Source organism: Eucalyptus grandis, chromosome 8, assembly GCF_016545825.1.
Source record: "Eucalyptus grandis isolate ANBG69807.140 chromosome 8, ASM1654582v1, whole genome shotgun sequence".
Taxonomy (NCBI): domain Eukaryota; kingdom Viridiplantae; phylum Streptophyta; class Magnoliopsida; order Myrtales; family Myrtaceae; genus Eucalyptus; species Eucalyptus grandis.
This window is the reverse complement of record NC_052619.1, coordinates 15,408,615-15,427,232: the sequence shown is the minus strand read 5'-3', so window position 1 is coordinate 15,427,232 and position 18,618 is coordinate 15,408,615. Positions and strand designations below refer to the sequence as shown.

Here is an 18,618-nt window from a genome sequence, read left to right as displayed (position 1 = left end):
CTAAAAGCTTCTTGCACTAGGTCAGTTTACTACAAAATTTTTGTATGTAGTTAATGCTGGGCATAGTCAGAAGAACATTTGAAATTGTTCAGAGCTATTTCAACATATTTCTATAGGGAATATGAGTGGCAAAAGGAGCAAGGAAATTAGTAATCTAAACTCTTGATGGATATTGCCTCTCACCCAGCAATGCATTGCTCAAACACCATAGAGCACCTAATAGATTGAACACGTAAAAGGATCTCGGAAGGATATAAACAACACCATGATTTCTAAATTACAGAATAAGTAGGGACCTGTGGCTAACTTGCAATACAATTGACTAGTTGAGAGGCCATTAGCTACTAGTGCTCCATTTAGAATAAATTAAATCATGCTATGTGGCTATTAAGTTCTTCCTTGATTAGAAATACAACCTTGCACTGTAGGTAGCGGACTTGCAATACAGTTGACTAGTTAAGAGGCCATTAGCTACTAGTGCTCCATTTAGAATCAATTAAATCATGCTTTGTGGCTATTAGTTTATAATTCTGTTTCGAACTACCCATGAGAGAGACACGGATAGAGGGAGAGGATGGAGAGAGGATTAGAAGTGGCCTCAGATTAAACTGAACCTAATCCAGCAGAACACTCGCACCTCAAATGCTGCACCTTTACACTAACCTCAAACAAAAATTCACCCCTTTCTTTCACACCCTGTAATCCCAACCTCAGATTAACCTAAGTCTAATGTAGCAGCAACACTCACATCTCAAATGGTGCATATTTACACTAACCTCAAATGCAAACTCATCCCCTTTCTTCCATACCCTATAATCCCAACCTCATATTCTGATAGAAAGCGGAACACTAAGATTTGCAAACATTAAGAGAGAAAACCACGAATTCAAGAGACCCACCTTGACATCTTTCAGGACCAGATCAAGCCTAGCCTTAGGATTCTGATAGAAAGCGGAACCCCCACCCGCATTCCTAATCTCCCTCAAATGCCCCAAGTAATTATAACTGTCGTCCGGAAGAATCTCCCTCCGATGGTAGCCGGCAAAGTGAAGATGGTGATGGGCTTCCAGAAATCGCCGAAGCCGCCGTTGCACGTCAAGACCGAGCTCCCCGAGCATGAGGTCGTCCCAGAGACAGCCTTCCTCGTCTAGGTGCCAGAGGGCCTGATCTACTCCAAGAACCCCGAGATTGCCAAGTCGGTGAGGCGAATCGAAGAGCTGGAAGCGTTGAACGAGAGGATGAGTCGCGAACTGGAGGTGTGTAGCCGGTAAAGTGAAGATGGCGGCCCCTCAGTCTAGAGCAGAGCTCACGCAGGACATGCTCTGTCGCCGTCGCCGTCGCCGTCGTAGAAGGAAGAGGGACGAAGGAGAGACTTGCAGAAGAAAGGGGCTTTGTCCCTCAATCGGTCACCATCGTCGTCACTGTTGTCGTCCCTGCCGTCGTCGTCGTCGCAGTCGCCGTCGCCATTGAGAGAACTTAGACGGAAACCGATAAAAACCAAGAGACACGAGAGGACTGAGAGACGGGAGTCAAGAGAGAACCGAATTAGATTTGATTTTATCGGTTTGTGCCTTTGTGGTTTGGTTTTCGGTTAATCGAACCGATAAAATTTTTTTGGTTTTTGATGAAAACCGAACCGAATAAAAAAAATCAAATTTTTTGGTTTGCAATTCGGTTTGGTTTTCCGTTCGGGTCTTGACACCCCTAGTGCACAGCCTCCGTTGTCTGCGTTTTTCCAAACCTACTGTCCCCCTTAGGTAGTTTAGTTAATGTTTTATTTTATTTTGCATTTACTTTATTTATTTATTTTAGTTTTGTTATTTAAATTGGAACATTGGATCTCGATGTTCATTTTATAAATCTTGTAGGCATTATCTGCAGGGTTTTGCCCAAAATTATTGTAATTATTAATTTGATTCGTAAGACGTCGAATCATTTTTTTTAATTATCCTAAATTTTGGGGCATTTGATAGTATTTTAATTATTAATCATTATAATTATTAATTTGATTCATAAGACTTCGGATCAGATTTTTAATTATTCTGAATATTTTTTTATGTCATGATGTTTAGGGTTAAAGTAATTGTTAATTTAACTCGTAAGACAATATGTTATTTTTTCGATTATTTTAATCATTTATTTGTTGAATATCTTGATTGTTTAGATATAATTGCTTGTCTTGGAAAAACACTAAAAAAAACATAAAAAATCAAATCAAATCTTGCATCAGAGTGTGTTGGTTTAATAAATTAGGGTTGCATTTTAAATTTGCACGTTTAGATGATTTTTGAAATAGATTAGGGTTGGATAAAAAATACTATTTTAAAATAAGGTCTTAGATAATGTTTGCACATTTAATAATATCATCTTTTTTTTTTAATAAAAAAATATAGTTTTCTAAGATAGGATAGGGTTTAAGTCAAATTAATTCCTAAAATAAATTAGAAAATTATTCATTTTAGATAGTTTAATTAGGGTTTTTATTAATTCCGATTTTCAATAAAAAATACAAAAATATTAGGTGCATGTCAAACAATTTGCATAATAGGGTCATTTAATTAGAAATAGTTTGTTAGTAAAGTTAGGTCATGTAGTTAAATGCATGTCTTATGATAAAGTTCTAATTAAAAGAAAAACCCAAAAAAATGCTTGCTTTGTGTGGTTATTATTTTTTTTTTTAGCAATTTGTTTGATTTATTGAGTGTTTAATAATGATTAAGCACCCGTGTGATCACCGTGATCACCTTATTGCATGATATTTATTTAGGTTAAAATAAATCTTAGCTGCTTGCAAAAATATTTAAAAAAAGAAAAGAAATGGTACCCAAAGGGCATTAGAAAAGTCTAATGTAACCAAATCCCCGTACCCTTAATCTCTAATTCATAGGAGTAAAATAATTCTCCAATTATTTTACTTAGGTGTCTAATCGACTTACTATAAACTGATTAATGATGACTCCTAGCTAATAATCTTTTGCATCTTAAATATTTGAACCTTAAGTCGCGAATTAGTATAGGCTTGAGAGAGCTTGGGCTAAATTTAAAGATTTAGTAGTCCATTAGCCTAAACCTTAGTAGTGCACCCAGAATTTAGCTCGTGACAACTTGGCGACTCTGCTGGGGAATTTTGTTAAAACACTTAGTGGACTTAGGCCAGTTTTTCTTTTTCTTTTAAAAATATTTTGTTTGGCAGCGAAGATATAAGGTATGTCCCTAACATTTCTAAGGTGTTAAATGTTCATGCAGATGAGAGGTATGAGGGGAGTAGTCTTTTCTAATTCTTGTCTTGTAGGAAGATGTGAGATGAATGGTTTATTTTTTCTAATTAGAAGTGTTGTTTGCATTTAAACTGTTGTGCATATTTTATTGCTTTTAGCACTACACTATTGCACACACAATTTGCGGTCAGACCTAGGCTGCGATAGGATTTTTAGGATGGTGTTGAGAATGATACTTTCTCCAAAGCGAGACTACTACGTAGAGGTTGACCTTCTTTTCCCCATTTTTTTTTATGGTGTCAGATGTGTTTGTTCATATCCACGAGACTGAGTGATTATTGGACATTCCATTCGACTGAGCCGGAGTTACGAGGACCTGATACGTTAATGCGAGACTGCAACGGTTATATCATCCTCTTATCTCCACTTTGTTAAGCCACCTAGATAGAAATCGAGCCTCACACTTCATGCATGTGTCTATGTGATTGTCATCCATTTCTAGTAAAAGTAAGTTGTCTGAATTTTCATTTCGCAACTTACTTACTTACTTCATTGTAATTTTCATCAGTTCATGACAAGGTTTTGTCTTAGTCTTGTTTTATATGTGATAGGGAAAATCGTCGTACTATTCATTTCCGCTTTTGAGGTTTAAGATGATGCCATATGGTCTTGGAAGAAGGGGTCAAGGCATTTGAAACCCCATTGAAGCCCGTCAAAGGTCCCGTTTTGCTAGATTAGGACACAATGGGAGAAGTGGAGAAAACTCTGGAGGATAGAGACAAGAAAGGAAAAACTCACCACCTGAGCAGGGGCAAGGGAGGCAAGACTCATTACCTCCCAACATTCGTGAGACATTCCCTGACCCTTCGAGAATGATGCAATATGGAGTGGAAGTGATGGACACCTTGGGGCAGCCAAGTGGCAAATTCGACTATAATGTAAAGTACTCGGCTCCCCCCAGCTTTTGCATTGACCTTCGTGACATTATCCTAGATCGAAGGGGGTGGCATGGACGATTCAGCACCTCCAAAGACAAAGAACCCTGATGATGCACTAAAAGGAATCACGAGTCTGTTCGATGACTTCCTTATAAGTGCCATTGACAAAGGACAATCTAAAGAAATGGGCACCTGTCCATAAGAGTAACTCATATGTTGTTCTTGCACACTCTCCTGCGTGGGATTTTTATCGCCAGGAAATGTTTTCAATTTTTTCTTTCCTTTTAGGGATTGAGCATTGCATTTACCATTTAATAAATGTAATTCGATTGATGAATATCAATAAAATTACAAGTTTTGAAGACATGATGGAGTATGCCAAACTAATCCAATGACGATATCCAATAATGAAAAGAAAATATCATCCACGGAGAAATCCTAAGGACTGGGCTTCTTCATACTTCCTCGTCAAAAATTCCAAAAAAAAAAAAGAATAAGAAAAATCATAATTTTTGAAGATATTTCCAAAAGCATGCATAGGTTAGCTCTGTTTAATTTTTTGACTCATTTACTTCATGTTTTAGAGCATTAATTTCTTAGTCTGATGAAAAAGTATCTGAAAAAGGCACAATAGGTTGCAATTGGCCAAACTGTTAAGAGCACATTTCTAAAAGAGTTAATATGACAGATTGGGGATACGACAGATTTTGATAGTGACATGACTGAAACAAAATCTCGATTCGAGCCAAAATAGATGTGCAATTTGAATTTATTTGATGTTGCTTAATATCCTATTCATGCACATTCTCTTGTGCAAGGGCAAAAGAAAAATTGGAATGTTCTTCAAATCAAAGATCGGAGTTCCAATATCAGTTGATTAATTTATGTGTCCATTCCTGTTCAAATAAGGGGCAATTCATGGACAACCATCTCTACAAATGTCTCTCGACACTCAACATTCTAACATATCTTGAAAGGACTATTCATGTTGAATGACATTCTTGACAGTTCATAAAATGCTTGAAATCTTTCAAAGGGAAATTTCTACACAACAGTTTTACTTGCTTAATTCACCAATTCTAGTGATGATTGTCAACACAGGCCAATTTAATGAATGATGTGGAATGAATTGAGCATACTAAATGAGACAAGTCGGGATGAAGAAAGGTAAACCCTATCCTACACACAGTCCCCTATTCATATACTTGTGAGATGAGTGTAGGAAGGTTCATATTCACAAGGTAAAGAGTTCTCTCGCAAAAGATACGACAACCGAAATGATGGGGGGCATGTTTATTTCTCTACCTCACATACTATAGATGATCCATTGCTTAACCCCTTTTAGCCTTATACACTTGTGAAAATTCTTTTCAAATTACTCCTTTCAAGAACCACCCCACATCAGGGTAAATTGGAGGTAAAACAACACCATAAGGTGGAGAAAATGAAAATAAATTTTCTTGCTCTCACTTGCATCAATTTTCAAGTCGTGCTATTACATTGAATTCATGTGGTAATTTAAGTGCCTTAGGATGACGAATAACATTTCTTTCTCTATTCTACATACTTATATCCTTTGCATAGCCCACTTAAGCCTACAATTTCTTTTCTTCAAACCTAGTTGATGATCATCCCTTACATTAGGGTAAGGCAATAGGTAGGTGAAGACTCTTGAAAAGATCAAGCATCATTGAAAGTGTAATTGCTTAACGCATGCATTGTGCGCAAGAATTGAAATTAAAATAGAACTTAAGGGCATGAAAAAGCAGTGTGCTTGGTAAAAACGAGGCCAATGCCCATGAAGAAAAGTGAAGAAAAAAAGCATGAGAACTTGAGGCATGAAAAAGTAATGTACCTAGTAAAAGCAAGGCCAATGCTTAGATGACTATTAGTTGCAAAAAATTGTATCCCAATGGAGCAGTACTCAAGGAGTCAAGATCAATAGTGCATTTATAATGACAATCCCTAGTGAAGGGAAATTGGTGGCAATGTCAAGATGATCATCGACTTTCAGCATTATACATATCTTTAAGCCTAATAATCTTTCATTTCTCAACCCATGAACCCAACCTACGTTACTTCCTTTGCAAAGTCTCTTTTGATTATGGCACTTGAATTAATGTAGGAGTTCATATGTTTATAAGTATCACTTGAAGAAGTGCGGACATGATTATTTCTTTTTCATTTTACAAGGTTCTTGACTTGTAAACCCAGAAATGACTACGGAGTTGTTCTTTCAATAGCCTTGACTTAAAGAGTACAATTGTTAAGCCATTGACCAAGCCTACAGTACGGTCTCTGTTAAAAACCTCTCAGATTGGTAAGGTCGTACTGCTTACGAGAATACTCGGACCCCTATCGATATGGTGAGATGGAGTGATTCTTCTAAAATAACTCTTTCGAATTAGAGTGAGTGAAAGTCCTTTTTAACTGAAAGTCTCTCATTTAGTACTCTTAGGAAATCCATGTCATGAGTGAAAATTGTCTTGAATGATAATTCTCTCTAGTGGAAATTTGGGTGATGTAAAGGTCATTATGCATGAACCCCGATTGAATTGATAAATACTTCAGTGGATTTTGAAGTGTGCATTTCAGAATAACCTTAATTCCTTATTTCTTTGGTAAATGCATTTTTACTCAAAATCATGTCTGACAGGTATTGTTTTCTCAAAGATCTAAGAGCTCCTGACATTCAGGTTCCTTTCAGAATGCCTCGTGATATTAGAAGATGAGAAACCATCATGAACATTCAAGGTGCATTATTGATGTTCCAAAATTTATTCCTACCAAGAGGTGAGAGGCCTCCATAAGATATCTAAGTTCCATAAGACATATCCTCAAGAATAAAAAATATCACCAGGTAAGTATATCTCTATTTATACTGGGCGACTGTAAAAAGGTACGGGTCTTAGAAAAGCAGTTTCCTTACAAAATCGTGTTATTATTCCACGGTTTCTAGACATGTAGTACCAACTATCTCGAATTGCTTTACCCTCTTTGAAGGTAACTTATTCCAGGTAGGTTCTTTTATTATTTGTATCAGCATTTTCATGCATCATATAAATTGCATTTCAAAATGGGATTCATTTTTCAGAAAAAGAAAAAAAAGAATTCATTTTCCAACAAAAATCATTTAATGCATGTGCATTACCAAAATTTAGGTTTCAATTTATCTTTGAAAGTAACTTGTACGAGCTTACCTTTAAAGAGAGACAGCTGTTGACATCTAAATTTTTATATAAAAATTAGGTTAATTTTTACCTCTAAAAAAATAAAATAAAATTGCATAGCATATAATTTTAGGCGTACTTGATATATTCAGTAAATCTTTTATATATTCAAACAATATATTTCGAGAGGTATATTTTGTTAAAAATTGGAAGATTTTGATGGGATATATATTTGGCATTAATCTTCGGGTAATATGCATTTTCGACTTAATAAAAGAAATATCAAATCTTTTAATTGTCGATGCGCGTGAACCAAGGAAATAAAATGAAATAAAATCGTAAAGATGACGCCTTGGCCACGCAAGATGCAATCGAAAAGAGGAAGGAAGTTTTGCTTCTTCCATATGTGGACTCAATTCGTTGCATATAAAAAGGGGGGCGCACAAGAGAGGAGGGGAGGAAAATTAGTGAAAAATTCGCGCGAAAAAATTCGTGCAAAAAAATTCGTGCAGAGGAGAGAATTCGTGATAAAAGGAGGGTTTATTTTTCTTCGTTCAAAATTGAGGAAAAGAATTCTTTTGTGGGAAAGAAAAGTCAAAAGGACAATTGACTTTTGCAAGAGAGTACAGCAGAGAGAGAGAGAGAGAAAAAAAAAAAGGATGTGAGAGAAAAAAAAGAGAGGAAAAGTAGCGACTGTTCATCTCCTTCGTGAGTCCCTGCCGGTGTCGCCGTTGCCACGCCTCCTCTGACCGCCGTTGCTCCTGCACCCCTGCGCAACCTGACGCCGTTGCCACTCACCACCGCCCAGACAGCCTCCGCTTGCGCACCGAGCGACCTCCGCGTCTCCGTGCCCGCACCAGTAGCGCCGGACGCTAGAAGCCCCGACTCCGACGCCCCTGCTTCGCTTCCACTGGTAGCGCTTGATGAACCACGCCACCTCCGCTCCGCTCGACACCGCGAGCAGCGACCTGCTCGCCTCCACTTGCAGCGCCGCTCGAACGCCGCCCCCGCCTGTGCCTTTGCTCGACAATCGCGCCAGCAGCTCGCCCGCAATCCGACGCCCATGGCCAGCCTCCACCTCTGTCCTCAGCAACCACCCGACGCCGCACCTCCGTTCTGCCGCAGCCCGCGTCGTCACCGTCGCCGCTTGCCGGTTCGCCCGACGCCCACCGGATCTGCCTTCGCCCGACGCCGCTCGAACATCGCGCACACCCCCTGTCGTCTGCGTTTCTCCAAACCTGCTGTTCACCTTTTGTTTTTTGTCTTTTGTTTTTGGTCAGTGCTGTGAGCCTGTGACAGCACTACACTAAATAAGATGGGCAAAAAGAACAGAATATTGGAGATTTCCACAACGGCAAGCCCTTGCTTCTCCGACAGGTCCACCTCCTCGCCCGCCACCGCCTACCATTGGAACATCCACACCAAGTTCGCCACAAAGTAATCGAAGTACAGCATCGCAAGCCCATGCCCGGGACAGATCCTCCTCCCCACCCCCAAACGGTATTGGAAAGGAAAATATATTGGAAGAAAGGCAGCTGTGATATGCTTTTATTTAGGCCGTTTACTTAGGAAGTCTTGTGTGCATATCTTTTTTTTTTTCATTTATTGCGTTGTCCTTGTATTTTTGGTAGTTTAACCTAATTAGGAGATTGTTTGATAGCTATATCTTCTTGTATATATGTTACGTTTCTATGGTAATGAAGGACAGAATTCTCATTCCAAAATTCCTCAGTTCTTTTACATGGTATCAGAGCCATGGCTGATGGAAAAAAAAAGTGAGGAGAGTTCTGGAACGGACAAGAAAACCTCTAGCGCTTACACACTGAATTCGAATGACAACTCGGGTAACATGATTACCCAAGTTTAGTTGAAGGGCGAGAATTATGAAGAATGGGCGCGAGCTATGCGGACTGCATTACAAGCCAAGAAGAAATATGGTTTTATTGATGGATCTGTTAAGCAACCAGCAGATGATTTCCTGGAACTTGAAGATTGGTGGACAGTTAATTCCATGTTGGTTTCTTGGGTGTTTAATACCATTGAACCGACACTTAGCTCGACTATCTCTCACATGGAGAATGCGAAGGATTTGTGGGAGGATATCAAACAAAGATTCTCAATTGGGAATGGTCCACGGATGCAACAACTGAGATCGGATTTTGCCAATTGTAGGCAGAATGGTCAACTCATCGTGTCCTATTTCGATAAACTCAAAATCTTGTGGGATGAAATAAATAACTATGATTAGATACCAATGTGTGTTTGTACAGGTTGTAGATGCAATTTTACGATTGAATTGGAAAGAAAGCGTGAAGAAGAGAGAGTTCATTAGTTTTTGATGGGCTTAGATGAAGAAGGATATGGAACGGTGTGTGCTAATATTTTGAGCACTGAACCTTTGCCTAATCTGAATCGTGTCTATGCTATGGTTGTCCAGCAAGAGTGAGTGCGAACTATGACACGAACCAAGGATGAAAGAGGCAATCCCATGAGTTTTGCAATTCGAGCAGGTGGTCAAAATTCAAGGGGGAGGGGGAAAGATAAAATCTCGTTTTGTTTTAATTGCAACCGAGAGGAACATGATGCTGAAAGTTGTTTCCAGCTAATAGGATATCTAGAATGGTGTGGTAATAGACCACGTGGAACCTTTGCTAGACAAGGTAGTGGTCAAAAGCATAATAATAGAGGTGGACGTAACAATGGAGGAGGTGCTCGTGCCAATGTCTCGCAGGCAACTAGAGTTGATGGTGGGCGAGGAGTTGTGACGGATTCAGATCGAAAGGGTCTTAGTGGATTAAATGATGAGCAGTGGGCAACTTTATTGGGAATGTTAAGTTCTCATCAGAATGGTGGCCATGAGAGGCTGACAGGTAAATAGAGTATTTTTCCTTGGATTATTAATAGAGGAGCTTCCCACCATATGATAGGAACGTTGGCGTTTTTGAGAGAATTGCATGATATTGTGCCATGCTTAGTCGAGTTACCTGATGGAGAAAAGACCATGGTAATGAAAGAAGGAACTGTGTTGCTTGGAGGAGACTTGAAATTGTGATGAGTTCTCTTTGTGCCAAATTTGAAATGCAATCTGATTTATGTATCACAACTTCTTAATGATTCAAATTTGGTTATTCAACTCACTAACAAAATATGTGCTATACATGACCTAAATTCGAGGAACCTGATTGGAGCAGGTAAGCAACGCGAGGCGCTTTACTTTCTCAAGGGAGTGACTTCAGTACATGCTTGCACAATGGCTGATATGGAATCCTTTGAGCTTTGGCATAAAAGAATGGGTCATCCTTCTTCTAAGGTGGTGGAGTTAATTTCAGAAGCTGGCAAAATGGTTAGGAAAACCAATAAAACTTGTGAGGTTTGTTTTAGATCAAAACAAACAAGAGAGACCTTCTTTTCTAGTGACAATAAAGCTAAAGATTGTTTTGAATTGATACATTATGATTTGTGGGGACCTTATAGAGTTCCAACTTCATGCGGAGCAATTTATTTCTTAACAATTGTTGATGATTACTCTTGTGCTGTGTGGATATATTTGCTGAATGGAAAACAAGGAAGTGGCTTGTGTTCTTAGGAAGTTTATTGCGATGGTTAGATGCCAATTCGAGAAAAATGTGAAAATCGTTAGAAGTGATAACGGAAGTGAATTTTTGTGTTTGAAAGAATATTTTGATGAACATGGGATTTTGCATTAGACTTCTTGTGTTGGAACACCTCAACAAAATGGCCAAGTAGAAAGAAAGCATCCACATATCCTTAATGTTGCAAGAGCTTTGCGTTTCCAAGCAAATTTACCCATAGAATTTTGGGGAGAATGTGTACTTGTAGCTAGGTATTTGATAAACAAGACTCCATCTATATTATTGAATGGTAAAACCCCATATGAGATTATTTTTGGCCAACCTCTTTCTTACAAACATATTCGGATTTTTGGTTGTTTGTGCTATGCGCATAATCAGAATCGGGATAACGATAAATTTGCTAGTAGAAGTCGTCGGTGTGTTTTTGTTGGTTATCCGTTGGGAAAGAAGGTGTGGAGATTGTATGATTTAGAAGCTGGTGAATACTTTGTATCAAGAGATGTAGTGTTTGCTGAAACATAATTTCCATATGCTAATGAGAAAACTGTAATTGATGGACTCATTAAAAATAGAGTTATGGAGTTGGGTGATGAAGTTGATGATTTAGAAAGTGACTTGAGAGAGGAGCACGTCGAAAGTGTAGATAGAGAAAATGAGGTGAATCATGAAATGGAGGAATTGATCCACACAAACAATGAGGACGTGGAAAGAAGTGAAGTTGTCGAAGAGCAGTTAGGCAGGAGACAAAGGGTCAAGCAACCGTCTGTTCGTTTGAAAGATTATGTGACAAACATCATCAGAATAAGCCCCTCGACATGCTCATCTGCCCAATTCGATTCCTCAGGTACGCCTTATTCTATAGCACATTATGTGAGTTATGATTTTTTTTTTTTTTTGCACAATACTGGTGTTTCTTGGTAGCAATTACTGCAAGACATGAACCAAACTCTTATGCGGAAGCAATTAAAGATGAACGGTGGAGAGAGGCCATGAGTAAAGAAATACAAGCTTTAGAAGATAATGGCACATGGACAGTTGAAAATTTGCCGCCTGGGAAGAAAGCAATTAGAAGCAAGTGGGTGTATAAATTTAAGTACAATTCTGATGGAAGCGTTGAACGATACAAAGCGTGGTTGGTGATACTAGGAAATAAACAAGTTGAAAGCATAGATTATCAAGAGACTTTTGCTCCTATGGCAAAAATGTGCACTGTATGCACCTTTCTTGTCGTTGCGGCTGCAAAGAATTGGGAACTTCATCAGATGGACATTCAAAATGCTTTCTTACATGACAATTTAGAGGAAGAGGTAGATGCTGCTTGGATTTGTCTCTCAATCATCAGGGAAGGTATGTAGACTTTGGAAATCTCCATACGGTTTGCGGCAAGCACCTAGATGTTGGTTTGCGAAATTGGCTGCATCTTTGAAAGCTTATGGATTTCAACAGTTATATTCAGATTACTCCTTGTTCACTTTTCGAGTTGGGACTGCTCAATTGAATGTGCTTATTTATGTTGATGATCTCATTATCTCCAATAATGATATTTCCGCTATGCAAAAGTTCAAGAACTATTTAAGTCGTTGTTTTCATATGAAAGACTTGGGGAAACTGAAATTTTTCTTGGGGATTGAAGTGGCGAGAGATTCATATGGTATTTTCTTATGTCAACATAAGTATGTGTTGGATATGATTTCTAAGGTCGGATTGCTGGGTTCCAAGCCGGCTAAAACTCCTCTTGAACAAAATCACAAGCTGGCCCTTACTGAGAGTGATGATGTAGACAACCCTGCTCAGTATAGGCGCCTAGTGGGTCGGCTTATTTATCTAACAATAACTCGACCTAAATTGTCTTATTGTGTGCATATTCTTGCACAGTTCATGCAGCGGCCAAAGAAAGCTCATTGGGAGGTAGCTGTGAGAGTTCTGCGTTATTTGAAAGGAAATCTAGGTCAGGGTATTATGTTGTGTACCAATTGTGACCTCAAATTGTCTGCTTACTACGACTCTGATTGGGCTAGTTGTCCTTTGACGAGACGATCTTTGACTGGTTACTTTGTTCTTTTGGGAGAATCGCCTATCTCATGGAAGACTAAGAAGCAATGCTGAATATAGGTCTATGAGTACTACAGTTTGTGAACATAAGTGGTTGAAAGGATTATTGGATTCTCTTGGTGTGGCACATTCACAACCTATGCACCTGTATTGCGATAGTCGAGCAGATTTACATATAGCTGCCAATCTTGTTTATCATGAGCTTACTAAGCATATTGAAGTGGATTGTCATTTTATTCGTAATGAGATACTTAGGGCGCGCATGACAACCATTACTTCCAAATAGTTTTAATGCAAAATAGATTTTTCTATTTCTATTTCTAGAAGAGTTTCTAAGTAAAAATAACCGTTTGATAACGACACAGAATTTCTTCCTTTTGAACGGCGGCGGCGATTTGCGACGACCTTTAATATAAAAAATAAAAATAAAAATGATTTAGTAAAAAAAAAAGAATAAAATAAAATAAATCATAAAAAATAAAATAAAAAATAATTTATTTTAAATAAAAATATCATTTTATTTTAAAATAAAAATATCCTTAAAAATAAATTTATTTTATTTATTCTATTTTATTTTATTTTACGAATAAATTTATTTTAAAATGAATAAAAATAAAAAATAAAAAAAAATATTTGGCAAAACACTCAAGGCAAATAAAAATAAATTTATATTTATTTATCATAAATAAATTATTTTTAATAAATTTAATAAATTTATTTTTAATAAAATAAAAATAAAATGATAAATAAAATGATTATATTTATTTTATTTATTTTTATTTTTAATAAAATGAGGAGAGGCGGAGGAGGAGGAGGAGGCGAGACGTAGAGGAGATGAGGGAGGACTTACCGAAATTAGGATTTAGTGAGAGAAATTATTTTTGATTTTTCTTCTAGAAATCAGAAGTAGAAAATTTTAGCTTTTGATTTCTCTTCCAAACCTATTTCTGGAATAGAAATCTATTCCGAAATAGAAAAGCTGAATAAGTTTATCAAATGGATTTCTCTTCCGGAAACAGTGCGGAATAGAAAAACTATTTTTGAACAGAAAACTATTTCTGGAACAGAAATTTTTGGTTGTCATGCACCCCCTTAATGGTAACATTCAAATAGATTATGTACGAAGTTCAATACAGCTAGCTGATATCTTCACGAAGGCGTTGGGAAATGATCAATTTAACTTTCTTCTTCGCAAGTTGGGCATTCGAGATCCCATGCTCCAACTTGAAGGGGGTATTGGAAAGGAAAATATATTGGAAGAAAAGCTGCTGTGATATACTTTTATTTAGGCCATTTACTTAGGAAGTTTTGTGTGCATATCTTTTTTATTCATTTATTGCGTTGTCCTTGTATTTTTGGTAGTTTAGCCTAATTAGGAGATTGTTTGATAGCTGTATCTTCTTGTATATATGTTACATTTCTGTGGTAATGAAAGACATAATTCTCGTTCCAAAATTCCTCAATTCTTTTACGAACGGCATCATCTTTATCTCCTTGCTTCCCCCGATGTCAAACTCACCGGCTTCTCCACCACCGCCCCAATTCAAGAACCTCTCTGGCTTGAACATCATCGGGTCCTCCCAGACTTCCGGATCCCGACCCATCTCCAACACCATAAAGTTGATGGTCCGTCACAGCGTGCGCCAACAAAAAGTGCCCTGGCGGCGCAATCCCTCCAGCACCACTGCCTTCACGTAGCCCATCCTCCGCGGGTCCTCCTCCTTCACTTGTTCTGCCCCTTGTCCCACGACTGATTTGACTTCATCGTAGAGCCTCTCTTGGATTTGTGGGTACTTGACCAGGTTGGCCATGATCCACCGCAGCGCCGTGGACGTCGTGTCGGTGCCAGCATTGAGGAACTCCGAGCAAATTCTCGTCATCTTGTCGTCCTCCAGCTTCCTCTTCTCCTCCGGCAGCTCCAGGTCCAGGAGCGCGTCCAAATAAGATAAAATCCATTCACCGTCGCCGTCATTCCCGTCCTCCTTGACTTTGCTCAGTTGCTCTCGCTTGGCTTTGGATCGAGCTTGGACAAGCGGAACAAGGAGGCCTTTCCAATTCTCGAGGAGCTCGTGGAATTCCTTCCACTGCTTCCGGAACACCAGCTTGCTCAGCTGCGGCCAGAAATTGAGCTTGTTGAACCACCGCAGGCGCAGTAGCCGTGGCTGAACCTCCTCAAATTAAAAGAAGTATAACTACAGGAAGACATGACAAACACCATTGAATGAAAATGACGTCAAATAGAAGTTTTTATAATATAATTCATTGGAAAACGTTAGTATACAATTAAAATAAGTAAAATGGTACTATTAAAGAAAAACAAGAATAAATGTAACTAGACGGCCCGGTACCAATCACGAATTCATATTTTAAGAACCTAAGAAAAAGAACGATGTAGAATACTGAAATTTTTCCACAATGATATCGGGTCAATTTTTTAACTTTGTTAAAATTCAAGCAAAGACGCTTTCCCCCCATAATCACTACACTAGGCAACAACTTCACTGTAGAGATTATCAATTCATTAATAAGCTTGAAAGCGGCATCTTTTGATGTGGAGAAGGATGAACATGCCGGCTACGTAAACATTGATAAATTCTTAAAAATTTCGGGTCGACCTAAGGAACACTAAATTGATTGTGCGACGTTTCGGGCATTCCTTGTCGCTGGTTAGGACAGTAACTGTCCAAGTTACCTCAGTATGGGAGAGAGAGAGAGAGAGGGAGAGAGAGAGAGAGAGAGAAATTAAAAGATGAAATCTCACGGGAGTCAACGTCAAGATGTGTGTCCATGCCTAATCATACCCGAGAGAGAGAATACGTAATTCATTTATTGAGATGGCAACTGTCCATAAAGATTTATCGTAATTCAGGTTCCCCAATTCTGGGGACAAATCTGAGCCCTCAAGGGGTTCTTCATCACTGTGGTGAACTCCTCCTTCTCCGACAGGTCCACCTCCTCGCCGGCTACCACCCGCCACTGGAATAGCCACACTAAGTTTGCTACGAAGTACTCCAGCTGCAGCATGGCAAGCCCGTACCCGGGACACATCCTTCTCCCCACCCCAAACGGCATCATCTTTATCTCTCTGCTCCCCCTGATGTCGAACTCGCCAGTTTCTCCTTCACCGCCCCCTCCGCAAATCAAAAACCTCTCGGGCTTGAACGCCCATTGGGTCTTCCCAGACTTCCGGGTCCCAACCCATCTCCGCCACCATGAAGTCGATGGTCCCGTCCTTGGGGATCACGTACCCGCCCAGCTCCGCGTCCTGTGTCACTGCGTGCGGCAACACGAAGTGCCCTGGCGGATGGCGGCGCAGACCCTCCAGCACCACCGCCTTCAAGTAGCCCATCCTCTGCAAATCCTCCTCCTTCACATGCTCCGCCCCTTGTCCAACGACTGATTTGATTTCATCGTAGAGCCTCTGCTGGATTTCGGGGTACTTGACTAAGTTGGCCATGATCCACTGCAGCGCTGTGGATGTTGTGTCAGTACCGGCGTTGAGGAACTCCGAGCAGAGGCCCATTATCTCACCCTCCTCCAGCTTCCTCTTCTCCTCCGGCAGCTCCAAGTCCAGGAGCGTGTCCACATACGACATGATCCAATCGCCGTCGTCGTCGTTCCCGTCCTCCTGTGCTTTTCTCAGTTGCTCTCGATTGGCCTTGGATTGAGCTCTGATGAGCGGGATGAGGACGCGTTTCCGACACTCCCAGAGCTCGTTGAACTCCTTCCACCGCTTCCGGAACACTAGCTTGGTCAGCCACGGCCAGAAATTGAGCACGTTGAACCGCCGCAGTTCCAGCAGCAATTTTCTCTGAGCCTCCATGATCTGCTTTATCTTCTTTTCTTCGAGCCTATCTCCGAAGCACATGAGGACTAGCAAGAAAAACATGGCGTACTGGAAGTGGTCGACGACGCGGACAACACCACCAGGCTGGGATTTAAGCTCCCCCACGAGGATGTTGAGGACCCAAGCGCGGGCGTGGGAGTAGGAGCGCACGCGGGAGGGATGGAGGATCTCCGCCGTGAGGTTCCGGCGGAGGAGGCGCCAGGTGGGACCGTAGAAGGTGGAGCTGATGTTGTGCTGGTTGGCGGAGAGGACGCGGATGGTGGGTAGGGGCGGCGGGCGGTCGGCGAAGACAGCACCGCAGTGGACGAGGGCCTCGTGGGCAAGTGCCCTGGAAGAGACGAAGACGGTGGGGTGGGAACCGAGGTGGAGGGTGACCATCGAGCCGTGGCGGGCATGGAGGGAACGAAGGACGGGCTCGAGCTCTGAGGATGACTTGCGGAGCCATAGGAAGTTGCCGATGACGGGGAAGGTGAGGGGGCCTGGCGGGAGGCTCTTCTTCTCAGGGGAGGAGGAGAGGAGGTTGGCAGCGGCTCTGAGAAGGGCGGCGACGAAGAGGGTGGCGAGGATGAGGAACCAAGGATCCATCTTTCCCCGGACAGACTTTCGAGGATGACCATATTAAAGTCTTGCAAATAAGGGTGGAACCATTTGGGGTCTAACGAGCACCCAGGTACATAAAATAAGTAATCATAAATTTTTTTTTTTTTTAAATTTACGAATCTCGATACCTATTTGAAATGGTGAATCTAGCGAAGCTTTCAATCTAGCGAAGCTTTCAATCCAACAAGAGGTATAAGACAAGTTGACCCCCTTTGACTTTATCTTTTCATTATAATGGCCAATGTCTTATCCCACATGGTGAATAATGCTATAATGGATGGAAGTTTAAAGGGAATCAAACTGAATCCTCATTGTCCTATCCTATCCCATCTATTCTTTGCGGATGATGCCATTTTCTTCTTGGATGGCACAATTAGGGAAGCTTAGAACCTAGTCAACTTATTGAATTGCTATTATTTTGCTTATGGCCAGTCAGTTAACCTCAACAAATCTGGTGTCTTTTTCGGGGCAAGCTGTCCACAAGAGTTAAAAAGAAATATAGTATCTGAATTGAGAGTTCCTATATTGGAGAAAATTAGAAAATACTTAGGGATACCATCTGATTGGGGTCAAACTAAAAGATAAATGTTTGATTGGATCACAGCAATGGTCGAAAGAAAACTGGAGGGATGGAAGGAGCAATTAATATCGAAGGCGGGTAAAGAGGTGCTGATTAAGATGGTACTCCAGGCATTACCACAATATGCCATGAATATCTTTAAAATACCTATCTCTATATGCAGAGCAATTGAAAGAAAAATCTTAGCTTTCTGATGGAAGCAAAATGCAAAACAAAGAGGTATTCATTGGAAGAGTTGTGAATTCTCAAAGATGAGGAGCGAACAAGGAGGAATGGGATTTAAAGATTTGGTGGAATTTAACAAGGCTATGCTGGGGAAACAAGCCTGGAGATTAAATCAAGCTCCAGAGGCCTTATGGAGCAGAATTTTTAAAGGCCTCCATTTCCCTAATGGTAATATATGGACTGCAAAAAGGGGAGCTAGACCATCTTGGGGTTGGTAGAGTCTCCTTATAGGTCAAGATGTCCTAGAATTTGATATGAAATGGGAGGTAGGGGATGACAAATCTATCAATTTAAGGGAAGATCGTTGACTATTGTTCGGAAAGATTGGAGGATCGGCGAATCAAAATGATCCTAAGCTGGTGGCATATATTATAGATCCAATTGTACATGCATGG

The 18,618-nt window shown here is 40.2% G+C and overlaps 1 protein-coding gene across 1 annotated transcript; it reads right to left on the bottom strand.

The window, feature by feature from the left end:
• Positions 1-15,836: 15,836 nt before the first annotated feature.
• LOC104416426 (cytochrome P450 89A2) lies at positions 15,837-17,465 on the bottom strand. The gene is given in 2 exon segments (XM_010027824.2): positions 15,837-16,136; positions 16,138-17,465. Coding segments are annotated over 2 exon segments (1,566 nt in total). The 5' UTR covers positions 17,404-17,465.
• Between the last annotated feature and the right edge of the window lie 1,153 nt (positions 17,466-18,618).